The 22,742-nt window shown below is 38.5% G+C and overlaps 1 protein-coding gene across 10 annotated transcripts in view; it reads right to left on the bottom strand.

Moving 5' to 3' along the window:
* The window catches only part of dmd (dystrophin), a 1,939,431-nt gene that overhangs the window by 835,054 nt on the left and 1,081,635 nt on the right, over nt 1-22,742 (bottom strand). For all 10 annotated transcript variants that reach the window (XM_059968142.1, XM_059968139.1, XM_059968147.1 and 7 more), the window contains one exon: nt 13,942-14,092. In XM_059968142.1, coding sequence (XP_059824125.1) covers nt 13,942-14,092 — 151 coding nt within the window. The remainder of the gene's footprint in view (nt 1-13,941; nt 14,093-22,742) is intronic.

The following is a 22,742-nucleotide window of genomic DNA, read 5'->3' as shown; positions in this document are numbered from 1 at the left end:
TTGGATCCTACTTTTAAATTTACCAGCTTCCATCATTCCCACATACCTGTTACCATAAGACCATGAGACAAAGGAGCAGAAATGGCCCATCCAGTTTGCTCCAACATTCAATCTTGGCCCAACCCAACATGAACTGACAGACAGACAGACATACTTTATTGATCCCGAGGGTTTCATTACAGTTGCACCAACCAAGAATAGTGTAGAAATATAGCAATATAAAACCATAAATAATTCAATAATAATAAGTAAATTATTCCAAGTGGAAATAAGTCCAGGACCAGCATATTGGCTCAGGGTGTCTGACACTCTGAGGGAGAAGTTGTAAAGTTTGATGGCCACAGGCAGAAATGACTTCCTATGACGCTCAGTGTTGTATCTCGGTGGAATGAGTCTCTGGCTGAATGTACTCCTGTGCCTAACCAGCACATTATGGAGTGGATGGGAGACATTGTCCAAGATGGCATGCAACTTGGACAGCATCCTCTTTTCAGACAGCACTGTCAGAGAGTCCAATTCCAACCCCACAACATCACTGGCCTTAGAGGGTTTCATCTATGTTGGCGACTCAATTTTGGGCACCCTGCTGGGAAATGTAACATGCACTGTGAAATTGGCCACAAACAGAGCCTCGTCCTCCGTTTTAATTTTCTGTTTTCAGGTCCTACTAAATTTAACTCCCAAAGAATCTTTCTGATCATAATAAACCATTCAAAGCCTTCCACTTCATGCTATATAGCTGCAAAGATAACACTGAACATTAAAAATTTACAACAAATTAAGAGCTCATTATGAGCTTGAAATAGGAGTTCTTAATTATAGTGTTAATTACCGCTTTCCTTTCAGTGCCCAGTGGTTTCATTTGCAGCAAAGGAGGGGGGTAGGATTTAGATATTCAGTCAAAAATTTGCTTGCCTTGTTTGCCTGCATCCCTCTAATCCCCTCCTATCCATATGCTTATCCAAATATCTTTCACATGTTGGCCTCAAACGCTTCCTCAGTTGATCCATACATGCACCACCATCTTGTGAAAAAACTGACCCTCAGGTTCCTTTATATCTCTTACCTTAAACCTGTGCTTTCGTTCCTAGTTTCTCTTCCCTGCACTATGTGATTTCACCCTCTTCATACAGTCCATACAATTTTATACACCCTTAAAATGTCAACCTTCTATTTCCTACATTCCAAGGAATAATGTCATAGCCGATCAACGTCTTCCTACAGCTCAGATCCTCCAGGCAGTATTCTTGTAAAGCTTTACAGCACTTGTTCTTGATTAATGTTTTCTTTCCTATAGTAGGGCAAACACAACTGTACACCATACCACAAATGTGGTCTCAATCCAGTTTAGGTGTTTAAGAAATCTCAAATCATCATCCATAGTATTTCATCATAAAATGCACCCTGGTCCGGAGGAAAATAGTTTCGTTTGGCTTTAGTCATGTGCACAGTTGAATGGCAAGAAACTGAACTTGAACTTGAAAAGCTAAAAGTTCAGACTTCTTATATTGTCCACTACTGAAATGAACAAATTCTAGATGTATCTGGATCACCAAATTCATCATGTAGTGTGGAATTGTGGTAATTGTAGAACTGTTTGTTCCAGTTGACTGGGGGGGATATCCACTCAATGACCATTACACCTGTACACCTCACTAATGCAAATATCTAATCAGCCAATGATGTGGCTGAACACCCATGACATACAGACATGTTTAAGAGATTCAATTGTTGGTCAGACCAAACATCAGAATGGGGAATAAATGTGATCTAAATGATTTTGACTGTGCAATGATTGTCGACGCCAAACAGGGTTGTTCAAGTATCTTAGAAACTGCTGATCTCCTGGGAATTTCACACACAACAGTCTCTAGAGTTTCCAGGGAATGACCAGAAAAAGACAAAAACATGCAGTGAACAGCAGTTCTGTGGGCAAAGAGGCCTCATTAATGAGAGAGGTCAGAGGAGAATGGCCAGAATCAAGGCTACGATAACTCAAATAGCCACACATTACAACAGTAGTGTGCAGACGAACATCTCTGAATGCACAACATGTTGAACCTTGAAGCAAGGGGTGACAGCAGCAGAAGACCACACCGGATTCCACCCCCATGCCAAATAAAGTGGCCACTGAGTGTATTTATATTCAAGAACTGTAGGACCAAAGTTATATACTTGGAAGTAAGTATAAATTTCCAGAAATACCTATCAAATGCAAACACGGTGTTTGAGCTATGTTTGTGAAGGAATGATAAATTGCAGGTTGTTCCGAAGCCATTCTGCTCACTAATGAAGTAAGGCAAATCAGCCCTGTGGAACAAGACTGTCAATCCAAGTAGATCATGGCCAAGAAAGCACATTTTCATTGGGTCACTCTTTCTAATCTTTATAATTTATTTTGACAATTGCTGAAACTATGCTCATCAACTAACTGTTGTGTAATATAGGGAAGACTGTCAACTCTTCTTTATTAAGATTCTGTACTTTCATGGTGATTGCACAGAATGTTGCTTTCACAATGTAAATAAATTATTGAAGAAATGGATTGACTACATTAAAAGAGAATTCTGCATTGCAGACTTATTGTCTTTTAACATTTGGACAAGCTCAATTTTGCCATTAATGGGTTTGCTGGTGTTTGAATGGGCTGCTTAAAAAAGTCCCAAACAATTAATGGAATAATTAAAAAGCCAGATATGTAGTTACACTTATCCTCTGATTCATAGCAATAAGAACAGGTCCCTGAAAAAATCAATTGACTGTATATTCGTACAGGAAACAATTTTCTTTTCAAAGTTAAAAATGCTTCTGGAGAATGTGCCAAACTAAAAGCAATAGCTCTGTACAGAAATTTGTCAATGATATGTTGAATGATATCTTGGTATCACTCAAGATATAAGCAATTTCAATCTTAGAGTAATTAGTACTGCTAACCTGATCTTTCACACTTTATGTTGATAAAATATACATCGTGAGGGCAATGGAAACCAATTTTCAATGGTTTTATTTTCTACTTGCAGTTGCACTTGTAATTATTTAACACTCCAATAACTTCCATTCAGTGCAAGTGAATTGCAGTAATAACAATACTCATTATTGCAACTCATTAAGTAACATTAAGATTCAGCAATTAAAAAATATTCATGTCATTTAAAGTTGATAAAGCTACTTGTAAGAATTTACGTGATGAGCTGAACATTCCATTCTAGGTTCTGCATCATCTTGGTCAATAAGACAAGAGTGATCAGAAGAATGACTTAATTATATCAAGACCTCCATAGATCATGGGCATCATTTGCAATGTGGGAGAACTGAAGTCAACAAAAGTGCTGACCTAATTAATAACTATCAATAGGGTAAGTGGGGGCACCATGGCCAGAATGGAGTACATGCTGCCTCCTGCCTCCTACAAAGTGGTGTAAAATAGCACCGAATATTGAGATAGAGATAGGAAAACCGAATGGACACTTTTAGTGAAGAAGCTTCTGATGAAAAATAGGATGATAGCAGATTTGTTCCTCAAAACATAACTTGAAAATATTTGAATGCAAAAAGGAGGAGGATTCAGTCATACAATATACTGCCATCAAATCATCCAGCGAAAGGCAAGGCTCCAATTCACTCGAGCAACCAGTTTTCCAATTGCCCAACACTGCTTGCAGTCTTTCAGTAAAGTTAATGACAGAAAAATTAGACAGTCATAGGGACTACCATAAAGAATGAACGTCAACATAAAGTGGTGAGACAGTATCTTGAGGATGTCTGATTATTAGGAACTAACAGTTTCTTGCTAGGAGGTGAAAATTGTGACATATCAACTTCAGCTGCAGCCAACCAATCAGTTTGAGATGGTAAAAATTAGGTGCTGGGAATCCTTTGTGAGATTAATTAAGGCCTAGGAAGAGAGCACAGTGATTGAATATGGGACAGTATATTCACCTTTTTTTTCTACTGTACTTTGGAGGATTTGCTAAGATGCAGTGGATAAGAGTAGAGAAATTTTACCCTTTCAGAAAGCAAAGAGGCCACAAGGAGATGGTGAAAACATGGTGCTGCAGAAGTCCGAGCCTGAAATGCAGCCCCCAGACTTGGATGCTATGCTACAAGATGGTCGATGACTTCAGGATTAGTGAATGGATCCTCAAATGTCAGATCTCACTAGCACTAGCATTAGCTGCTGCTCAAGACAACACAGCAATAATACTCATCAACAGTAGATTCTTTCAATTGGGACTCAGTAGCTGCATGCAGCATTTTACCTTCATGTATGGGGTTTGCACAACTACCAGCTATTTAGCCCTGCTAATGCAATGATTAGACCAACATATTTTTTCCCCAAGTAACATTGTAAGTGTGCATACAAAACCGCACTTCTCCACACCCCTCACCCACCCCAACGAAGGCCTGTTTCCGGAATAAGATGAAGAATAAAAGAAATAAGCTGAGGACTTTGAAGGGATTTTGAACAGAAGCAGATATATACACTGAGAAACCTGTTATGTGAGGAAGCCTACCAGTGAAAGTACTATCAATATCACAGAAATTTCAGTTTCACCGAATACAATCTGCAGCATCTGTATCTTAACCATTCCAGCATGGAATGAGTAACCAACTCCATCAATACAGTGTTATGACACAACAGCATACTGCTAGTATCTTAGATTCCATTAAAGTTTCTAAAAAGGAAGTCTAAGGAAAATGTTTCCAAAGGTCTTTAAGCTACTTTAAATTTTTGATGCAACATTTACTCCAATGCAGAAACAGCTATATGTTAAAAAGGTATCAAAACATCTCTGATACTGCATTTAATCTTAATTCTTCAACTAACTTAAATAAAATAAGTAAAACAAATATACTAGCACTCAATTTTTCCACTTGGGCTTGCTCTCTGCCAGCAATCTCTGGTGTGAAATGCCACCAGCACCTCCCATGGCTGACCTATGACACACCAGAGGGCTTGTGTCAAGGTGGAAGAGGAGGTAACATGCATTGTCAGACTTGCTCTTAAGTTTCAGTTCTTGACTTCCGTCAGCCAACTTGGTAAATGTCAGCTTCTTGTATCCCATACTTCAGTCAAATAATTACACAATTAATAGGAAAAAATAATGATTTGTTGGAACAGTGATTCAAATACACTTTCTATCATCCACTGACTCTCTCATCCTTCATTGCTACTACTTTTTCATTTAACCAGTAATGTTTATGCATAAACACATGAGGTTCTGCAAATGCTGAAACTCCAGAGCAACACACACAAAAATTGCTGGAGGAACTGAACAGGTCAGGCAGCGTCCATGAAATGAATAAACAGCCAAGTTTTCAGGCCGAGACCCTTCTTCAGTTCTGGAAAGCAAGGGAGAGATGCCATAAGGGTTTACTTTGCCATTTGTCCAGAGTTTAAATATATTGCTAATAGGCACTGGTCGAAAATAAATGGTAAGCTTAATTTGGCACTCTATTCCCAGAAGAATGAACCACAGGCTAAATAGAAAATTAAGTAACATTTACAGGCAATATGAATGATCCCAAGTGGGATTAAAATCTTACTAATTAATGATTGCCACCTCAGCCTATTTTCACTCTTAGTCAGTATAGTCCAGCCACCAGTAAAACAGTATTTTCAGCTTGGGTTTTGAAATAAAAACAAAAAAATTCCAGAAACACTTAGCAAGTCAGTTGGCACCTGTGGAAAGAAACAATTAATTTTTCAGGTTATCTGATAAAGGGTCCTTGAACCACAATGATAATTGCTTCTTTCTCAGGTGCTGCCTGATCTGCTGAGTGTTTCTAGGATTTTCTGTCTTTATTTCAAATTTCCAGAATCTGCAGTTTTTAAGTCTTGCTGAGTATTGCTGACAATTGAACCAGAATTCTTCAGATTGATGTGATTATTGGCTTTGGGGACTCAATTATAAACACTCAAATCCTGGTCCAGCAACAAACACATTTACTGATTTATTTGAAAATGAATGCAAACAGGAAAATAGTCTTCTTTACTTTTATCCATTATTGTGTTTACTGTTGTGATAAAAGAATGTACTGAGTACATAAAACTTTCAACTAAATTCACAGACTTGCTAATTTTATAATCCTCCAAGAGGACCACAACCTTGTCATGGTTTGGAGGCTTGCGCACCTCAATGACCCAGAGAGCAATGTTGGCTGAAGTCAGGGTTTTATGCTTTGGCTTTTGGTAGGATCATACTTGCCAAACAGGTCAAAAGGTAGAGGACAGACTAAGTGTGGTCCACTAGTTCTCCAGGTTCTGGGGTCTCAATACTAAAAACCCTGATTGGTAAAACAGAATTGTTACAGAAACAGCAATGAAGAATCCTTCTACATCAGACTGCAATGGTATTCCTGAGACTCCACCTGGGACTTGCATGACTGACAGTAGTGAAAACTGAGAAGAAACTACTGACACGATGAAGGAAGCCCTGAACACCTCCAGAGATGGAGGACATTCATTGTTCCTCTAAATGCCAGCAGCGTAACAGATATCTTACTCATTACGAATTTTATAACACATTGAAGACATACACTGAGAACTTAGTTTCCACATATGGAAAAAGTTATTACAAAATGAAATCATGGCATCTCTGAACTTATTCACTCATGCTTTCAAGTGCATTTATGTGCAACAAACTAATTCTGCTTTAAATAGGTGAAATTAGGCGAACTCTTAACTTAAAAGGAAGATTTTAAAAAAACCTTGAATTCATAATACATCTTATTGCATCTCTTCAAATCTACCTGAAAGGCTTCACAAATAATTATTTTTGAATTGCACCGTAATGTACCAAACATAGCAAATATTCTAAGCTTTACATGATTTTAAAAGGAAACCAATGAGATGACTGGCTCATTAATCTGTCAGCTGTTTCACATTGGTGATGTGAGGATGTAGATGGCATTATGGTCAACATACGAGGCAAATTCTCAGTTTTTTTTCAGTTTTGCGAAATGATCTGAACACAAGAAGAAAATGCATTGTGTTTTGCTTTAACAATAATGATGCAATTTTTCCATTAGAGGTTGAGATTAATGTGGCTTTAGCCAATATGATTGTTTTGTATAAAAGCATTGTACAGAGCCTGACTTTACAACATAGTAGCTTGCCACAGAACTTCTGTTCTTTTAAAACATAATCTAAAGACGCAATCATGTTGATTTTATTGCAACTTGGCAGTAAATCAATTAGCTTGACTTGAGCTCATTTTTATTCCAGTTTAGCTTATATAAAACCTGCACCACATATCAATTCCCATGGTCTGTCATTACCATTTTGCAGTTAACTCCTGAGGCATACACTTGCATCAGGAAAATTTGATGACAATCGGTTCTGTGAAATCTTCTGCTTGGACTGCCTTGAGAAACAATGAATTTTGTGCCAAATACAGTAGAACAGCTATACTCAATCAATTGACAAAGATGCATACACTAGAAATCAAGTAGAAAATATAGCATATAAGCAATGCAAAAATAATATACAATCATAGGCTCTGGTGGTTTGACTAAAATTACTGGTAAAGTTTTACTATCGCTAATCCACTGTTTCACTTGAGTCTGGGTATCTGTAATACAGTTATAATTCTGTCATTAATAAATATGATTTAGTACACACTTTATTACATTCTATTTATTAGATATTAAATTCAAAGACATGAATTCCATTGAAAATCTTTAAGTATCTTCAATATTGGTTATCCCTGTACTTGTACTCTAATAGATATCCTCAACGTTAGATATGTCAAACAGTATGACATATAAGAGTTACATTTATTGCCGAGCATTTTACTGTGAGATTGCTTTGCTACTGTGTTGACATAAATCTTTACAATGCTTCATAAATTTTTTCTCAACTACAGTTTTTCCTCAGTCACTGAGATGCCTCAGATCCAGATGGTATAAAAAAAACAAAAGACATATTTTCCGCTGTTCTTTCCATGGTAAAGACTAGTCTTTTGATGTCTTTAATTAGACTTTCTTTCCTGAGCCTTCTCTCAAGAGGTGGTATTGAAAGTCATAAAAGTAATATGTACAGAGTGCTTTTAAGTGATAATGTGGAGAAGGGAAAAAATGATGGTGCTTTGACTGTACATCTATGTCGGCACGTCACAACGTATTATGGGCTGTAAACTTCGAAAGTAATATTCAACTAAGGAAAGTAAAAGCAGAATACCTCACTTTTTGTCTAATTCTGAATCCAACTGTTATTCTCAGCACTGACAGTTTAAGCTTGATGATTAACACATCCTCCCACGAATGGAGACTGAAATTGCCATCATCCATCAGATGAGTTTGGGAAGAAAGGAAGATGTAAACAGAGAGAAAGCATTTTTCTCCATTCACTTTTCTGAGTGTAACTTGAGATTTTTTCACAAAAGTGACTCCCTGTGAAGAGGAAAAATGCTAAGACATTTAAAAAATAAGATCAAGGCAGGATAATAGAAAACATACTTGAAAAAAATTCTTATTCTCTTCCTTACTGCAGAATAATTCATCCAACTATTTTGAATTTGCAGTTTTTAAGAACAGAATATTTGTGGCTTAAGTAAATCTAGGATGCTTTTGTTGCTTTGTGAACTGGCATCCATATTTCCATATTGCGGAGGTTGATGATTAGATCAACTCACCCGATACCTCCTCAAGACATCAACTCCAACACTGAGCTCCTGACTAGCATTTCCCATGGAGATCATACTTCCACACATTCCAAACAAACATAGTCTGTTTCTACTTTCTTCCTCATATGCACTGATAACTATCCTTGTCATAGAGAATACATTCAGTCCAATCTGGAATACCTTTGTTGCTTTCCTTCTTTCTAGTCTCATTTTGGCAACACTTCTGATACCATCTGCCTCTTTAACAGTTCAATTTTCCTTGTAGCAGGAAGGTCAGAAGACTTTCCTCTAACATGAACAAGGCACAAACTATCCCACTTAGCCCAACTAACTATGTTCAAACTTTGAACAATATGTATTAGGTTTTACTCAGTTCCTTCAATATATCTCCAAGCTCAGCCTCTACCCTTACAAACAAGAGAAAATCTGAAGATGCTGGAAATCCAAACAACACACACAAAATGCTGGGGATCTCAGCAGGCCAGGCAGCATTGAGGAAAAGCATATAGTCAACGTTTCAGGCCGAAACCCTTCAGTAGGACCGGAGAAAATAGCTGAGGAATAGATTTAAAAGGTTGGGAGATCGAAGAGAGAAACATAAGGTGAATGGTGAAACCTGGAAGGGGAAGGATGAAGTCAAGAGCTGGGAAGTTGATCGGTGAGAGAGACGGAAGGCCATGGAAGAAAAAAAAGTGGGGGAGGAGCATCGGAGGGAGGTGATGGGCGGGCAAGGAGATCAGGTGAGGGAGGGAAAAGGGGATGGGAAATGATGAAGGAGGGGGTGTTGGGGGGGCATTTGAGAAATCAATGTTCATGCCATAAACAGACCTTCCAGATGAGGCGACACTTCACCTGTGAGTCTGTTGAGGTCAGATACTGTGTTTGGTGCTCCCGGTGTGGCCTCCTGTATGTCAGTGAGACCCAACATGTATTGGGAGACACTTTACTGAGCACCTACGCTCTGTCCGCTAGAACAAGCAGGATCTCTCAGTGGCCACCCATTTTAATTTCACTTCCTATTTCCATTCCGATATGTCCATCCATGGCCTCCTCCACTGTTGTGATGAAGTCACACTTAGGTTGGAGGAACAACACCTTATGTTCTGTTTGGGTAGCCTCCAAACTAATGGCTTGATCATTGATTTCTCAAAATTCCAGTAGTGCCTCCCAACCCCCCCTTCACCACTTCCCATCTTTTCTTCCCCTCTCTCACCTTACCTCCTTGCCCATTCTCGTCCCTTTTCTTTCTTCCATGGCCTTTTGTCTTCCCACTTCTTTACTTCATCCTTCCCCCTTCAGGTTTCCCTTATCACCTTGTGTTTCTCTCTCCCCTTCACCACCTTTTAAATCTACTCCTCAGCTTTTTTCTCCAGTCCTGCTGAAGGGTTTCGGCCCAAAACATTGATTGTACTCTTTTCCTAGATGCTGCCTGGCCTGCTGAGTTCCTCATCATTTTGCGTGTGTTGCTCAGCCTCCACCTCAGAAGAATACAGAAAACATTCTTGACTTCAGTCCCAATCAATTTACGTCTCCCCAGTGTACTGATAACTGGATCAACTTAGCTTCCTGATCCACAAGCAAAAATAAAATCCACCCTGCTGAAGGGCCTCAGCCTGAAACGTTAACTGTACTTTTTTCCATAGTTGTTGCCTGGTCTGCTGAGTTCCTCCAGCGTTTTGTGTGTGTCTCTTGGATTTCTAGCATCTGCAGATTTTCTCTTGTTTGTGGTTTGGCCCAACTCTCATTTTCATACATTCCATCTCGAATATCTTCTCTATCTCAGCTAATTTTGATCCTTTTCAGTGACAAGGCCAATGACTGGTATCTACTTCAAGTGCATGACCATGTAAACAGGTTAAAATCTTCTCACCTCTAGACCACAGCTCAAAAGAATGTAGGGGAAGATGGGAGCTGGGAACATAAGGTTTCACAAATGCTGACTCAGCTGGACAGCAAATTAATGGAAACATAGGTGATTTCTTCACAGCTGTAAAATGGAGAAATGTTTACACAGGTGGGAAGATAGTTATTGAAACATCAAGTTCTTTGTATGGCACCAAAGACTCTGGCAAATTTCTATGATGTACTGTGGAGAGCATTCTGACTGGTATGGAGGGACAACTGCAGAGCATCAGAAAAGACTGCAGTAAGTTGTAAACTCAGCCAGCTCCATCATGGGCACTTACCACCCCACCATTCAGGACATCTTCAAAAGGCGATGAATCAAAGATGTGGCACCCATCATGAAGAGCCCTCACCTCAGACAATACTAACATCACTGAGGGACAGGACTCAATGTTTGAGGAGTAGCTTCTTCCCCTCTGCCATCAGATTTCCAAGCAGTTCATGAACTTATAAAGGCTACCTATTTTGTTCTCTTTTTGCTATATTTATTTTTATATATTCTTACTGTAATTTATAGTGATTTTTTTGTACCGCACTATACTGTAGCTGAAAAACAACATAAATGAGTGATAATGGACTGAATTTTGATTCTGACAATGGTTCAGTTTCTCTCTTTTACCTTTTTGTAGACCAGATTTTTGATTCTTCCTTCGCCCCCAATCCCATTGCCTTGCACTTTGTACTATTGTCCTTTTATCGCTGTTTGAGTCAACTCCGTATAAGGTCAAAACTAATCCAATCACAAATCTTACTGAACCAAAATACTTCCCTATCAAATGCAGACTTTGTAATATTTTGTGCAAGCAGCTTTCTTATATTTACATTAAAACAAACATCTTAAATGATTGATGTGTTCCTGAGCTGTAAATGGTTGCTCTTTGTAAAGTACAAGAACCAAAGAGTCTGCTAATATTCTGTACATCCTTCTATTCCTTATTTTAATTGTTATCACAGTTGTGCTTGGTACAGTCTGATTCTGCACTTCAGTTTTGGTTTTCATTCAATGCAGAGCTTTTGGTGCAGGATCATAAACCAGGGATGCAAATAGCTAAATGCTGGAACTAACTTGACTTTGAAAGAACATTTCATGAAATTTCAAACAGCTTACATGGCCACAAAGGAATTATATGTATAGGATTACACCAGACAAAACTAACAACCTAAACGTGTAATGAATCTCCCAATAAAAACATCCATCCGAAAATGATTATGAAAAAATCCTTAGTCTTTGTGAGTACTGATTTGTGTGTATAATAGCTATTATGGGGAACAGCAGCCTGACAACAAGCACCAGACCAGATCCTCTGTCCTTCAGTGAAGCTGCTGTTCTCTATTACAATCTGTTGTACTCCCAGGTGTCCACTCTTGCTTAATTCAGTCATGCCTCATTAGGTGAGTGAAATCAAAGGCTGGTGGAGAGCTCCAATCGTTCACTGCAAGCAACTCTGTCAGATGTCACAGAGAATGATACCACAACAATTTACATTGAACTAACTGGTGGAAGAGGCTGCAATATATTACTATCTCACTAATTCTAATACCATTACCCTAAAATAGAGCTGGCACATTCCTTTCATCCTAACAAAACCACCAAAGTTTCCCCTTATCTTTGTTTGCTTCCCCAACATTACGTTCCCCCGCCTTCCCCTCCAACTCCGACCACATGCATTCAATCCAAAATCATTTCCTTCATTTACAGATTCTTCCATTGCTTCTTTTCAAATCCTGTACCCTCCTGAAACCCTCAACCCAAGAGTTCACTTTTCCAATTTTCACTTAAATAACCTCAAATCTGAGGACCATGCTTATGGGAGGATGTGTGAACTTTGAAGAACGTGTAGCAAAGATTGTAATTCCACAATTACGTCAATGCACTGTTTGATCTGGAACTGTTGTTGTCCAGAAATTCTTTTAAGTCTAGAATGAGACCAAAATCTTATGGTAACTGCTGAGTTATTCTATGTTTATCATAGTACAGGTTAGACAGGGTCAGACTGTATCTGTAAGAAGTAAAAAAGGAACCCGAGCATATAATTTCCTTCCCTATTGCAAATGGTCTGAACAGGTTTAGATAAGAAACTCGTGTACAGCTCTGAGGTCGTAATCCAGCTTTGCAGACAATATGTACGTAAGCATAGATCCAAATATAAACATGTAAGCAATCATAAAGAAAGTTAAGCCTAGAAGGAAAAACGTAATAAAAGCAGTCTGCACCCTAATCCAATACCACACATCATGTAAAGGTATGAAGACTTAAGACTCAGGAATTCTTTCCGGTGTACTGTAACTCTCCTTAATTTGAAAAGCCTTTTGAAAATCTTACAGTGTCAATTATCGTCTTTCATTCTTCACTTTGGTATCTGTTGACACCTGTGCCTTGCAAAGTGACTCCACATAAGCATCCGATTAACCCAGTTTCTCACATTGCCACATATTTTAGCACTGCACTTTATATAATCATATAAAGTCACAGCTTCAGAATATAAAACTGCAGATTGGCAACTGAATTCCATGAATTTATCTTCCTTTTAACACTTCATCTTTTCGGTAAACTTAATCTTGAAATCACCTGAGGAAAATGTTGATAGCATTCTAATATTTTCTTTGATCTTAGGTGTGTTTAGATGAAGCAAGACATTCCAGGTAGTATGCTTTCTTATTTTTTGGGACAGGTTAACAGAAATGAAACAACAAGGGCATAGACTTTAAAACATATTACTTCCTAATTTTACATACAGGTCACCATGCTGTGTTTGTAAACCCTTGCATCACTGATCCAATATAAAATAGAATACTTAACAGCTTCTATTACTGCAGAGCTAATGGAATTTTTTATTGTCATCCATCCTACCAGACATGCAACAATAAAGTCTTCAAAAAAATACAACTCATAAAGGTCTCTTTATAGCTCCCTTATTATTACATCCCAACATATGCTGCCATTTAATCATAAATAATCTACTGATTACCCATTAGAATAAGATCAAAATAAATGCGTGAAAAATAGTATTAATGAGGGTGCATTCTCAACACTACGCACCATGAGCAACATACAAATTTAAATGCACACAACAGTCGTGACTGCCATAGGATGTCAACTGCAGATTTGTCCTTTCTCTCCAACCAAGTCCTTACACAAATCTCAATGGTCTTTGCAAGGCAATTAACATTTCCAGTAAATTCTAAGTTAAATCTTGCTATTCAATAGTGTAATTTAAATCCGTGCACAACTAAATAAAAAGCATGAATATCTATATTTGCATACCAAGCACTGAAGAGGATCAATTATGCAAATTGTTTTCAAAACTCCACTCCAATTGGCAACAACCGCAAACATCAAAATTTAATTCTAAACCAGAACTTCATCAAACATGTGGTAGCGATATTTCACCAAACTGGGTATTATTACCTTTACTACTTGCTTCATTCTCACTGGATCTATAGTTTCATCCTCCATCTTGTTGTTAGCCAGAGTAATTTCTGCTTCTGTCATCCACTTGGCCAGGTCTTTCAGTTCATTGTTGAAGGTACGCCATCTTTCCACACTTCTATCAAACCTCCTGGGTAAAAGAAGTAAAATAAGTGCCTTTTCAATTTGAATTATGATTTTACCTCAGGTTCTACATTTTCATTTTTTAAACAAACAACAACAGAAAAACTATCTTGGAGAACAATCAAAGTGGTGCAAGTCTCAATTCATTGCTGTATGGCAAATCAAACGAATTTGGAAGTATTCAATGGAAGGTTAACATAATTGTTGTTTATCCCACAAAAACACTAAGTTCTCACTCAAAGGATTCACTCAAAAAATTCATGGCAGATTGCAACTGCTACAAGTACTTTTCCCCATTCATTTCAATGGAGGATAATGCGTGTGAATGACTAAAATATTGCACTTGAACATTTTACTTTTCATTCAACTGTTTAAACATTTTGAAGTGGTTCTTCGTCACATCTTATTATAAATATTAGTTGATTGTCGAAAGTTATTAAATTTTTGTCATGTTGAAACTCAGCTAAATCAGAGGCAAGACCCTGTGTTCCTGTCTCTGGAAGAGCAGGTCACTTTGTATGAGCATCACTTCCTGTCGGCAAGTTTTTTTAATATCACTTCCTGGGTGGGTAGCTTTTTTATTCTGATTTGAAGCACACAATGGAAAGGCACTCATTTCCATCCTCTCTTTATTTGCCCTTGAACAGCATAATCTGTAAAAGTCTTAATATTTTGGTAATATTGGCAAACATTTAGTAGATAAATTTTGAAGGAATTATTATGTTTCGGTTTATGTTTGCACTATGTATTACACTTGTGCTTTACACTGCATAGACAGGGAGTACTGCACATGTGTACTCCCTTGGTTAACACTTGTGAGAATAATTGATAGTGTTAGTATATTCATGTCCATGATGATTCTGCGTTGATTTCATTATTTTACTTAACACTGCAGTTTCAAAGAGGGAAAAAAAAACAAATCTTATTAAAAACCCTGAAAGAAAGCTTCATTCTCGGGTGATTTTTGAGAAGCTGTTCATCATGTTCTGATCCAGGACAAAAACAAAAGGTATATGTGAGTTTAGATGATCAGAACGAAATGTCATTGGCAAAATTAACATTCTTCAGTACTCTGAAGACATGCTGGACGAAGAGCCAGTGAATGTATCATGGGGTCAATAGGAGAAGAGATCTGCTTACCCTAGCCAACCATCATTGAATGCAATCATATTCCCAATAACAGGGATGAAATCAAAACCCTTGATGCTTGGCAGAAATACAACCCTTGCACGTAAGGTACATCTACACCACAATGGTCAGAACAATGCACCTTTTGCCCCATGACTGGACCTGGGTTAGGTCACAGAGGATGAAGTAACATGCTCTTGATTTAGGCAGATTTAGGCAGGCTGGTCATCTGTCACTTGGAAGGTGACTGTAAGATAAGGTCTTGTTTTATATCAGCAGCAAAGAGTTTAGCAAAGACGAGTCAAACAGTTGGGTAGCTCCCCATCCTTTCCGCTCTCTACGACAACCCCTACCAAAAAATGGACAGCAGGCCCTTAGTTGACTCATGTCCCTCAGTCACACTTTGAAAAGAGAACCAGAGATCATTCCATGGAGCTCATGCAGAGGCTCTTCAGGAACAATCATGCACCAGACTCCAACAGAGAACACCTGGCATTTGCCTAACTTTGGGGTTTACCACCCCCCCAGAAACCTACACAAACATGATCAGTTTCCGATTCAAATGCACAGTTCCACGGCATGTCACTAAACAATGTGCTCCTCTGGGGTCCAAACCTTAATAACAGTCAGTTTGGGTTCCTCATGTGCTTCAGAACGAAGTCCATTGAAGTGATGGTAGACATTGAACAAATGTTCCATGGCTTCCTTGTGAGAGAGGATCATCAAGATTAGCTCAGATTCTTGTGATTTCGTGATCACTAACTGGACAACGAGACACTGGAGTAATGCATGAGAGTTCACGTATTTGGTAACTGTTGTTCGTCAGCTGTGGCAGTCTATGTCCTTCAGAGGGCAGCTTTCGAGGGAGAAAAGGAATTTGGAAATGAAGAATGGAGATATGTTTCTATGTCGATGATGGTCTTAAATCATTTTCTGGAGCAGAAGAAGCAGTCAGCATGCTGAAAGCAGCACAAGACTTGTTGGCACAGTCTAGTCTCAGCCTGCATAAGATCGCATCTAACAGAGCTGAGGTGATACAATGTTTCCCATCTTTAGATCTGGCCAAAGGTCTACAAAATCTTGATCTTGGACACGACTTCTCTTCTACTCAGCATGGTCTGGGCCTTGGATGGGACCTCATTACTGATATCCTTGCTTTCAAGTCACTGATATTAAAAGACTATTTAAGCATCTTGGTGTGCTATTGACTATCAGCAGCTTATTTGACCCTCTTGGATTTGATGCTCCAGTCAGTATCCAGGAGCACTTCATGTTAAGGACACCTGTGATCAGATGTCCTACTCCCTAATGAAAAACATTAGCAGTGGCAGCAGTGGTGTTATTCCCTTCAGGATCTTAAAGTTTGAAGATCCCAAAAACCTACACAATTCCAGTATCTGCAGCCCAAAAGAAAGATGTCTTCATCTTCTGTGACGTGCCAGCTAAAGCTATTGCTACTGTTGCACACTGAAGGTCACAGACACTGCTGGATATAGTAAAGATTGATTCATCCTGGGCAAGGCAAAGCTTGTGCCCACACCCGATCTCACCAGAACAAGGCCTGAACTCAGCCCTGCTGTTCTGGCAGTTGAGATGGCAGAGATGACAACAGAGCAGCTGGACACAGAACTAGATATCATCAAGTTCTTTACCGACAGCAAAGTTTTGCTTGGTTTTAATGAAAGCAGAAGAGCCATTGGAACTATGTTCTTACTGATCTCAACACAGCTAATCCTGCCACAAGAAGGATCAAAGCTAAGCAGTTCACCCTCTCCTCATGGTTAACTGGCCCAGCATTAAGTGGGCACATGAAGTGTTGGGTATGTGTACTGCATTAGGTAACACTTACTGTGAGAACATTGGAGAGCATTAGTATATCAGGCACACAATAATTCTGTGTTGAATTCAATAAGTATTTTACTTAACTCTGCATTTTCACAGAAAGAACATTATAAACCACAAAAGAAACCACGGGTGATTTTTGATTAGCTGTTTAGTTCGCTGCATAGCTGCGTCCACATGCACAGTGAGAGCAGTAGACTCAGAGATCTGTCAAAGTTTGTTTCAATAGCCACAGCTCATTTTCCCCAAATCTCTACATATCCCTACATATCCCAAGTGCCACATGACCAGTACTCCTCAGTGCTAGGAACAGAAGTACTTTCTCTCTCCAAGTTACTGTAGGTGCAAATACATGTTACATACCAATTTTCTGAGGCTGAACACTGACAGGCATATGAAGCACAATGTACACAAGGATGAAGAAATTTGTTCAAGGACTACTCAGCAACATCTCTGTTTCTGGAATGGAATTAACAAATCTTGTACGTTTACATATTTGATAGATTTGAATCTCAACTTGGCAAACAGAAGAACAGCAAACAGCAATGCAAATTTGAATAACAAAGTACAAGTCAGTGGGAACCACGTTCAAAACTGCATTGTTAAATTAAACTGGGTAGAGCATAAATCTTGGAGTGGCCACCAGGACATAAACAAAGCAATTGCAATTCACAAGCATTGCAGGTGTTGGAGTAAAGTTCTTCTAACTGTTGAAAGTCTATACATCCAGTGAATTAACTTCATCAACAAAATACATGATTAGTTTAGTCTGAAAAACATAGAATCAAATTCTCTCTCCAATCTCTGTAAATAAAATGCAGTTTAAAATTGCAAATGCACCATAGGAAGAGTGTTAGCAAGTTCACCAAAAAGAAACTATCCACAGGACTTCTGATGTTATGAGTTCCTGGGATCTTTCAGAATCAACAAGTTAAGCCAAGCTGATTACCTGCCAAACTGATTACCCACCATACTGAAAATAAAAATGTGCTGAAAAGAGATGGTTTACAGGGCATCTAAGATGCAACTTTTTCCACACAAAGAGCAGCTGGTTTCAGGAATGAGTTGCTAATGGTGGTGGAGTAGAAACAGTAACAATATGTAAAAGGCATCTAAACAATATGGCATATGGAATTAATACAGCCAAATGAGATTGACTTACGCATAGATTGTCAGCATAGTCATGATGGGACAAAGGTTCTGTGTGGTACAACTCTATAACATCTTACACATAAATTGCATCTCAGATTTTAAATTCTGTGTATGAAATAGCAACAAGTACATCACTATCAACTATGTTCCAACAAAATCCTGTTCCATATATTCAACATAGAGTTATTACATAAGGTTCACTGGCAAATTAGAACATAAAAATACAAATTTTGCACTGGTGTTTTAAAACCAGGGATCCAACTACCAAGATAATTTAAGTGCTCACATCAAAGTCGCCTCTGCTGGTGGTTATTACAAATTAGTGGAGAGCGTCTCAAAAGGCAGTCTGTATTTTCATTTTTTTTCTTCATTGGTCAGGTAATGGGTTCACCTGTAATCCTGGCTTCTGTATAAGATTTTGATTCAAAAGTATAAATTCACTGTTCATGGGACAAGGACAAAAATTGGCAGAGAGATGGTTATATCCATCTCTCTGCAATGTCATTTGATCATTTCATTTTGGCCAGACACTAAAATTATTTCAACATCTTCACACACAACCAATGTTGTGCAAAATGTAGAAGCAACAAAAAAGGCAACTTTCTAAAACAAAATCTAGCCATCCAGCACATTTACATCATTTAAGATGCACTTAAAGAGTTTGCCACACTACAGACAACTAGTAAATTGTTAATCTCCGCTCTGTATTTCAGCTCAAAATCCCATCGAATTTGTACCAGCTGGAATCACAAGGGTCTTATTCCCAGTGTTAAAGCTTTCCCTTTGTATGCAAAGTGCTCTATAATACTGCAAATCTCAGCTAATTTGTCTGTACACAATAACGTTTCATACTCTCAGCTGATGTACTTACAAAGAGCTTCAATGTTAAAATATCCGTTACCGATTGCTGCTGAAGTCTGTTAACACCAAGTAATAATATGCTTGATGACTGTTCCCATTCACCCACCATATACATTTAGTGGTCACTTTATTAAGTACCCCCTGTACTCGATAAAGTAGCCACTGACTGTATGTGGTTTTCTGCTGCTGTGGCCCATCCACTTCAAAGGTTCAATGTGCTGTGCATTCAGGGATGTTCTTCAGCACACCACTGTTGTAATGTGTGGTTATTTAAGTTAACGTCGCCTACCTGTCAGCTTGAACCTGTCTGGCCATTCTCCTCTGACCTTTCTCATTAACAAGGTGGTTTTGCTCACTGAATTTTTTTTTTGTTTATGCACCATTCTCTGTAAACTCTAGAGATTTAAGGTTTAAGATGGCGCTGCTGAAGTTCAGTGACTACTTGAGGCCAATGAAACAAAAAAAGTAACTGAGTACTTTGCTTTTCACCTTTTCTGGTAGACAATAGCTGCAAACAGAGGCCTGTGGCTTCCCTGTCAGAGTTGAGCTGAATCATCTATATGACCTGGCATTTTTGCGGTGCAGGACAGTTTCAGGATGTCTGGGCCGGAGTGGATTTGGAGGCAATTTGAAGCAGTGGAGACAAGGTGAAGTTGAGGAAAGATCTGAGGATTCAACAATTTAAGAGCCGAGATGATTTAGAAAGATCAGGTACTGGCTGAGTTGAAGCGACAGAGCTGGAGCCCGAGGGCATATTGAAATGACAGAGAATGAGGAATGACCTGAGGGTTGGACGATTTAAGTGCCAGGCGAGATTGAAATGGTCAGGGTGCTGGGGTCAGAAGCCAGGAATTCTCCACTGAGGATGTGGCCTGCAACTCGAGGACTTCTGGATTGGCTGTAGTAATGCTTAGTTTTGTGAACTACAGTTTTGAACGTTGCTTGTTTTACTGTTTGCATAATTTGTGTGTTTTCTCTCTCTCTCTCTGCACACTGGGTGTTTAACGGTCTTTGTTTTTTAATGGGTTCAACTGGGCTTCCTTGTTTCGTGGCTGACTGAAAGGAGAGAAATCTCAAGGTTGTGAAAAATATACAGACTTTGATAATAACTGTACTTTTTAACTTTGAGACTGCTGTGCATAAAAATCCCAGAAGTTCAGCTGTTACTCAGTGCACCCCGTTTGGCACCAACAATCATTCCACGGTAAAAGTCCCTTAGATCATATTTCTTCTGCATTCTGATGTTTGATCTGAACAACAACTGAACCTCTTGACCATGTCTACATACTTTTAAGCACTGAGTTGCTGCCTCATAATTGACTGTTTAGTTATTTACATTAACCAGGTGTACAGGTGCACCTAATAAAGTGGCCGCTCACTGTAGCCTCCAGAGTGCTCTTTTCAAATAGTCACACCATCTTACAAATGTTTTCAAGAAAATCAGTAATTCATCTACAGCGAACTAGATATTAATTTACATGGGTATGGTAACGCAAGGGTAATTTACATGGGTATAGTAACACAAGGATAATTTACATGGGTATGGTAACACAAGGGCAATACATTTCCTGATTGAAATTGTCAAAACTAATTTCCACTTTCAAATATGATTCAATTTTTTGTCCAGGTCTGTAACTGGAACACTAAATGATGTAACTCAAGGCAAATTGTGTCAAAATTAAAGTTAGTAGTCACTTTGACCTTTCAAATGTCACACACCATCCAAATGCCAGAAATCAAGTGGAAGACCTGTCCCAGCTGTCTCTCAATAATGGTTTGCTCTGTAATTTTCTCTGCAATACTTTGAGCTTAATAAGCTAAATTCAGAACTGTTCAGCACAGAACATGCCAGCCCATTTATGTCTGGAATGTATTTGTCTAGAATATAGAAACTTATACTTACAGGGAAATACAGCACAGAAACAGGCCTTTCTGAATCTACAGTGACCACCAAATACCCAATTTTACACTTATCCATCCCTGACCCATATGAATTCTCCCCATATTCCTATCAATTCACCCCCAGATTCTACCATTCACCTACATAAGGGAGAATTCTTAATGGTCATTTAATCTACCAACTTGCAAGTATTCAGGATATCAGAGGAAACCAGAGCATCTGAATAAATTTAGACAAGCACTTGAATTTGCAGTGCATGAGAGGATACTGACCTAATGCAGGTAAATGGGATGTGTGCAGATGACATAAAGGTCAGTAGTGATATGGAAGACAGAAGGGCCCATTTTTGTGCTGCACAACTTGATGATATTCTCCTCCTTACTCACAAATCATTTACTTTTGTATAATCAGCAAATTGGAAATATGCAATGTTGGTCCCCTCAAATTATTGACAAAGATCATGAATATGTGGTTCTTAAGGGCCCATTCCAAGCCTGTCAACTGGAGAAAGATTTGCTTATTTTCACTCTTTGCTTTTTGTACATAAACCAATTCTCCTTCCATGTCAGTTTATTACCCTTGGTTCTGTATACACTAACCTTGTTGACTTTTTGCCTTCTGAAAATCTTAGAAGCTGAGACGTCCAGAGGCTCAACAAGTCAACTTTTGAAGAAGGTATGTATGTCACACAATGAGTTACAGGAAAGAAAATTAGAGACAAAACTACATATACAGTAGAAAAATAAATTATACCTTTTGCACAATCTACTTCCTTCAGAAGGCCCATTGGCCCGCACTGTCAGACTACATCCTTGCAATGTGAATCATGAGCAGAGCCTTCTTCAGTAAATTGTATCAGCCTCTGTATGTTAGAGAGCACTTAGTCAGATAATCAGGCTATGTGGCAAAAGACAGAACAGAGAAGCCCCTCTACTAATCTGTTAGATCACATATATAGCTCATGGACTGGTTTGATATCTTTAACAATGATTCACAAATACTTTGTGATCCAAACATTGCAAGAATTGGAAGGATGAAAAGTTGCAAGGCTAACCAAATATGAGGGGAGATTTTAGCTATCATGAGTTATTATATTTCTGCGCAGAGGCAAAAGTACAATTATGGAATATTTATGATCAGAAATTGGGAGCATTGAAATTCAGCTGAGATTTAAAACTATGTAAAATATGAAATGCAAAAGTTCCTTGTTTCAAATGAGTAATCATACTATACAGAATGTTGGAACAGGAAGCAATATGCTGGGATTTAGCAAACAAGGCAATTTTATGTCAGTCAGATCAGTTCAATATTATTGGATATAAAAATGCTTCAAAATAATCCATTAGAATATGCATAAATACTATGAAGGGTCAAGATTCTGTCACAGTCCTGAAACTATCACCATGTAAAGGCTGCAATAACCCACCAACTCGATATTAGACAAATTACAAGATTGTCAAGATACTTCACATTCCTACTTCTGCTCCATCAGAAGTACCATTCTTCTTATTGAACTTATTAAATTGAGACAAGAACTACAATATTATGGGATAAACTGTGTTGGAGAAAACAAGGAGAAGGAGAAAACATTAAGGCAGACACATGCCCAAATTTATTTTATAGGACCTCTGACAGATACTGGGAGTAGATTTCTCTACAAACCTTGAAAGCATTTTGATCCCAGGTGATCAAATAAAGAAAGGCTGGGGTGGAAGAGCAGTTAATGGGAAGAGGAGTTAACTATAAATCCAAGCACAAGTTGGCTCTAGAATTG

This window comes from Hypanus sabinus, chromosome 4 (genome assembly GCF_030144855.1).
Source record: "Hypanus sabinus isolate sHypSab1 chromosome 4, sHypSab1.hap1, whole genome shotgun sequence".
NCBI lineage: Eukaryota > Metazoa > Chordata > Chondrichthyes > Myliobatiformes > Dasyatidae > Hypanus > Hypanus sabinus.
The sequence above is the reverse complement of the archived record's forward strand: the minus strand, read 5'-3'. Positions and strand labels throughout refer to the sequence as shown.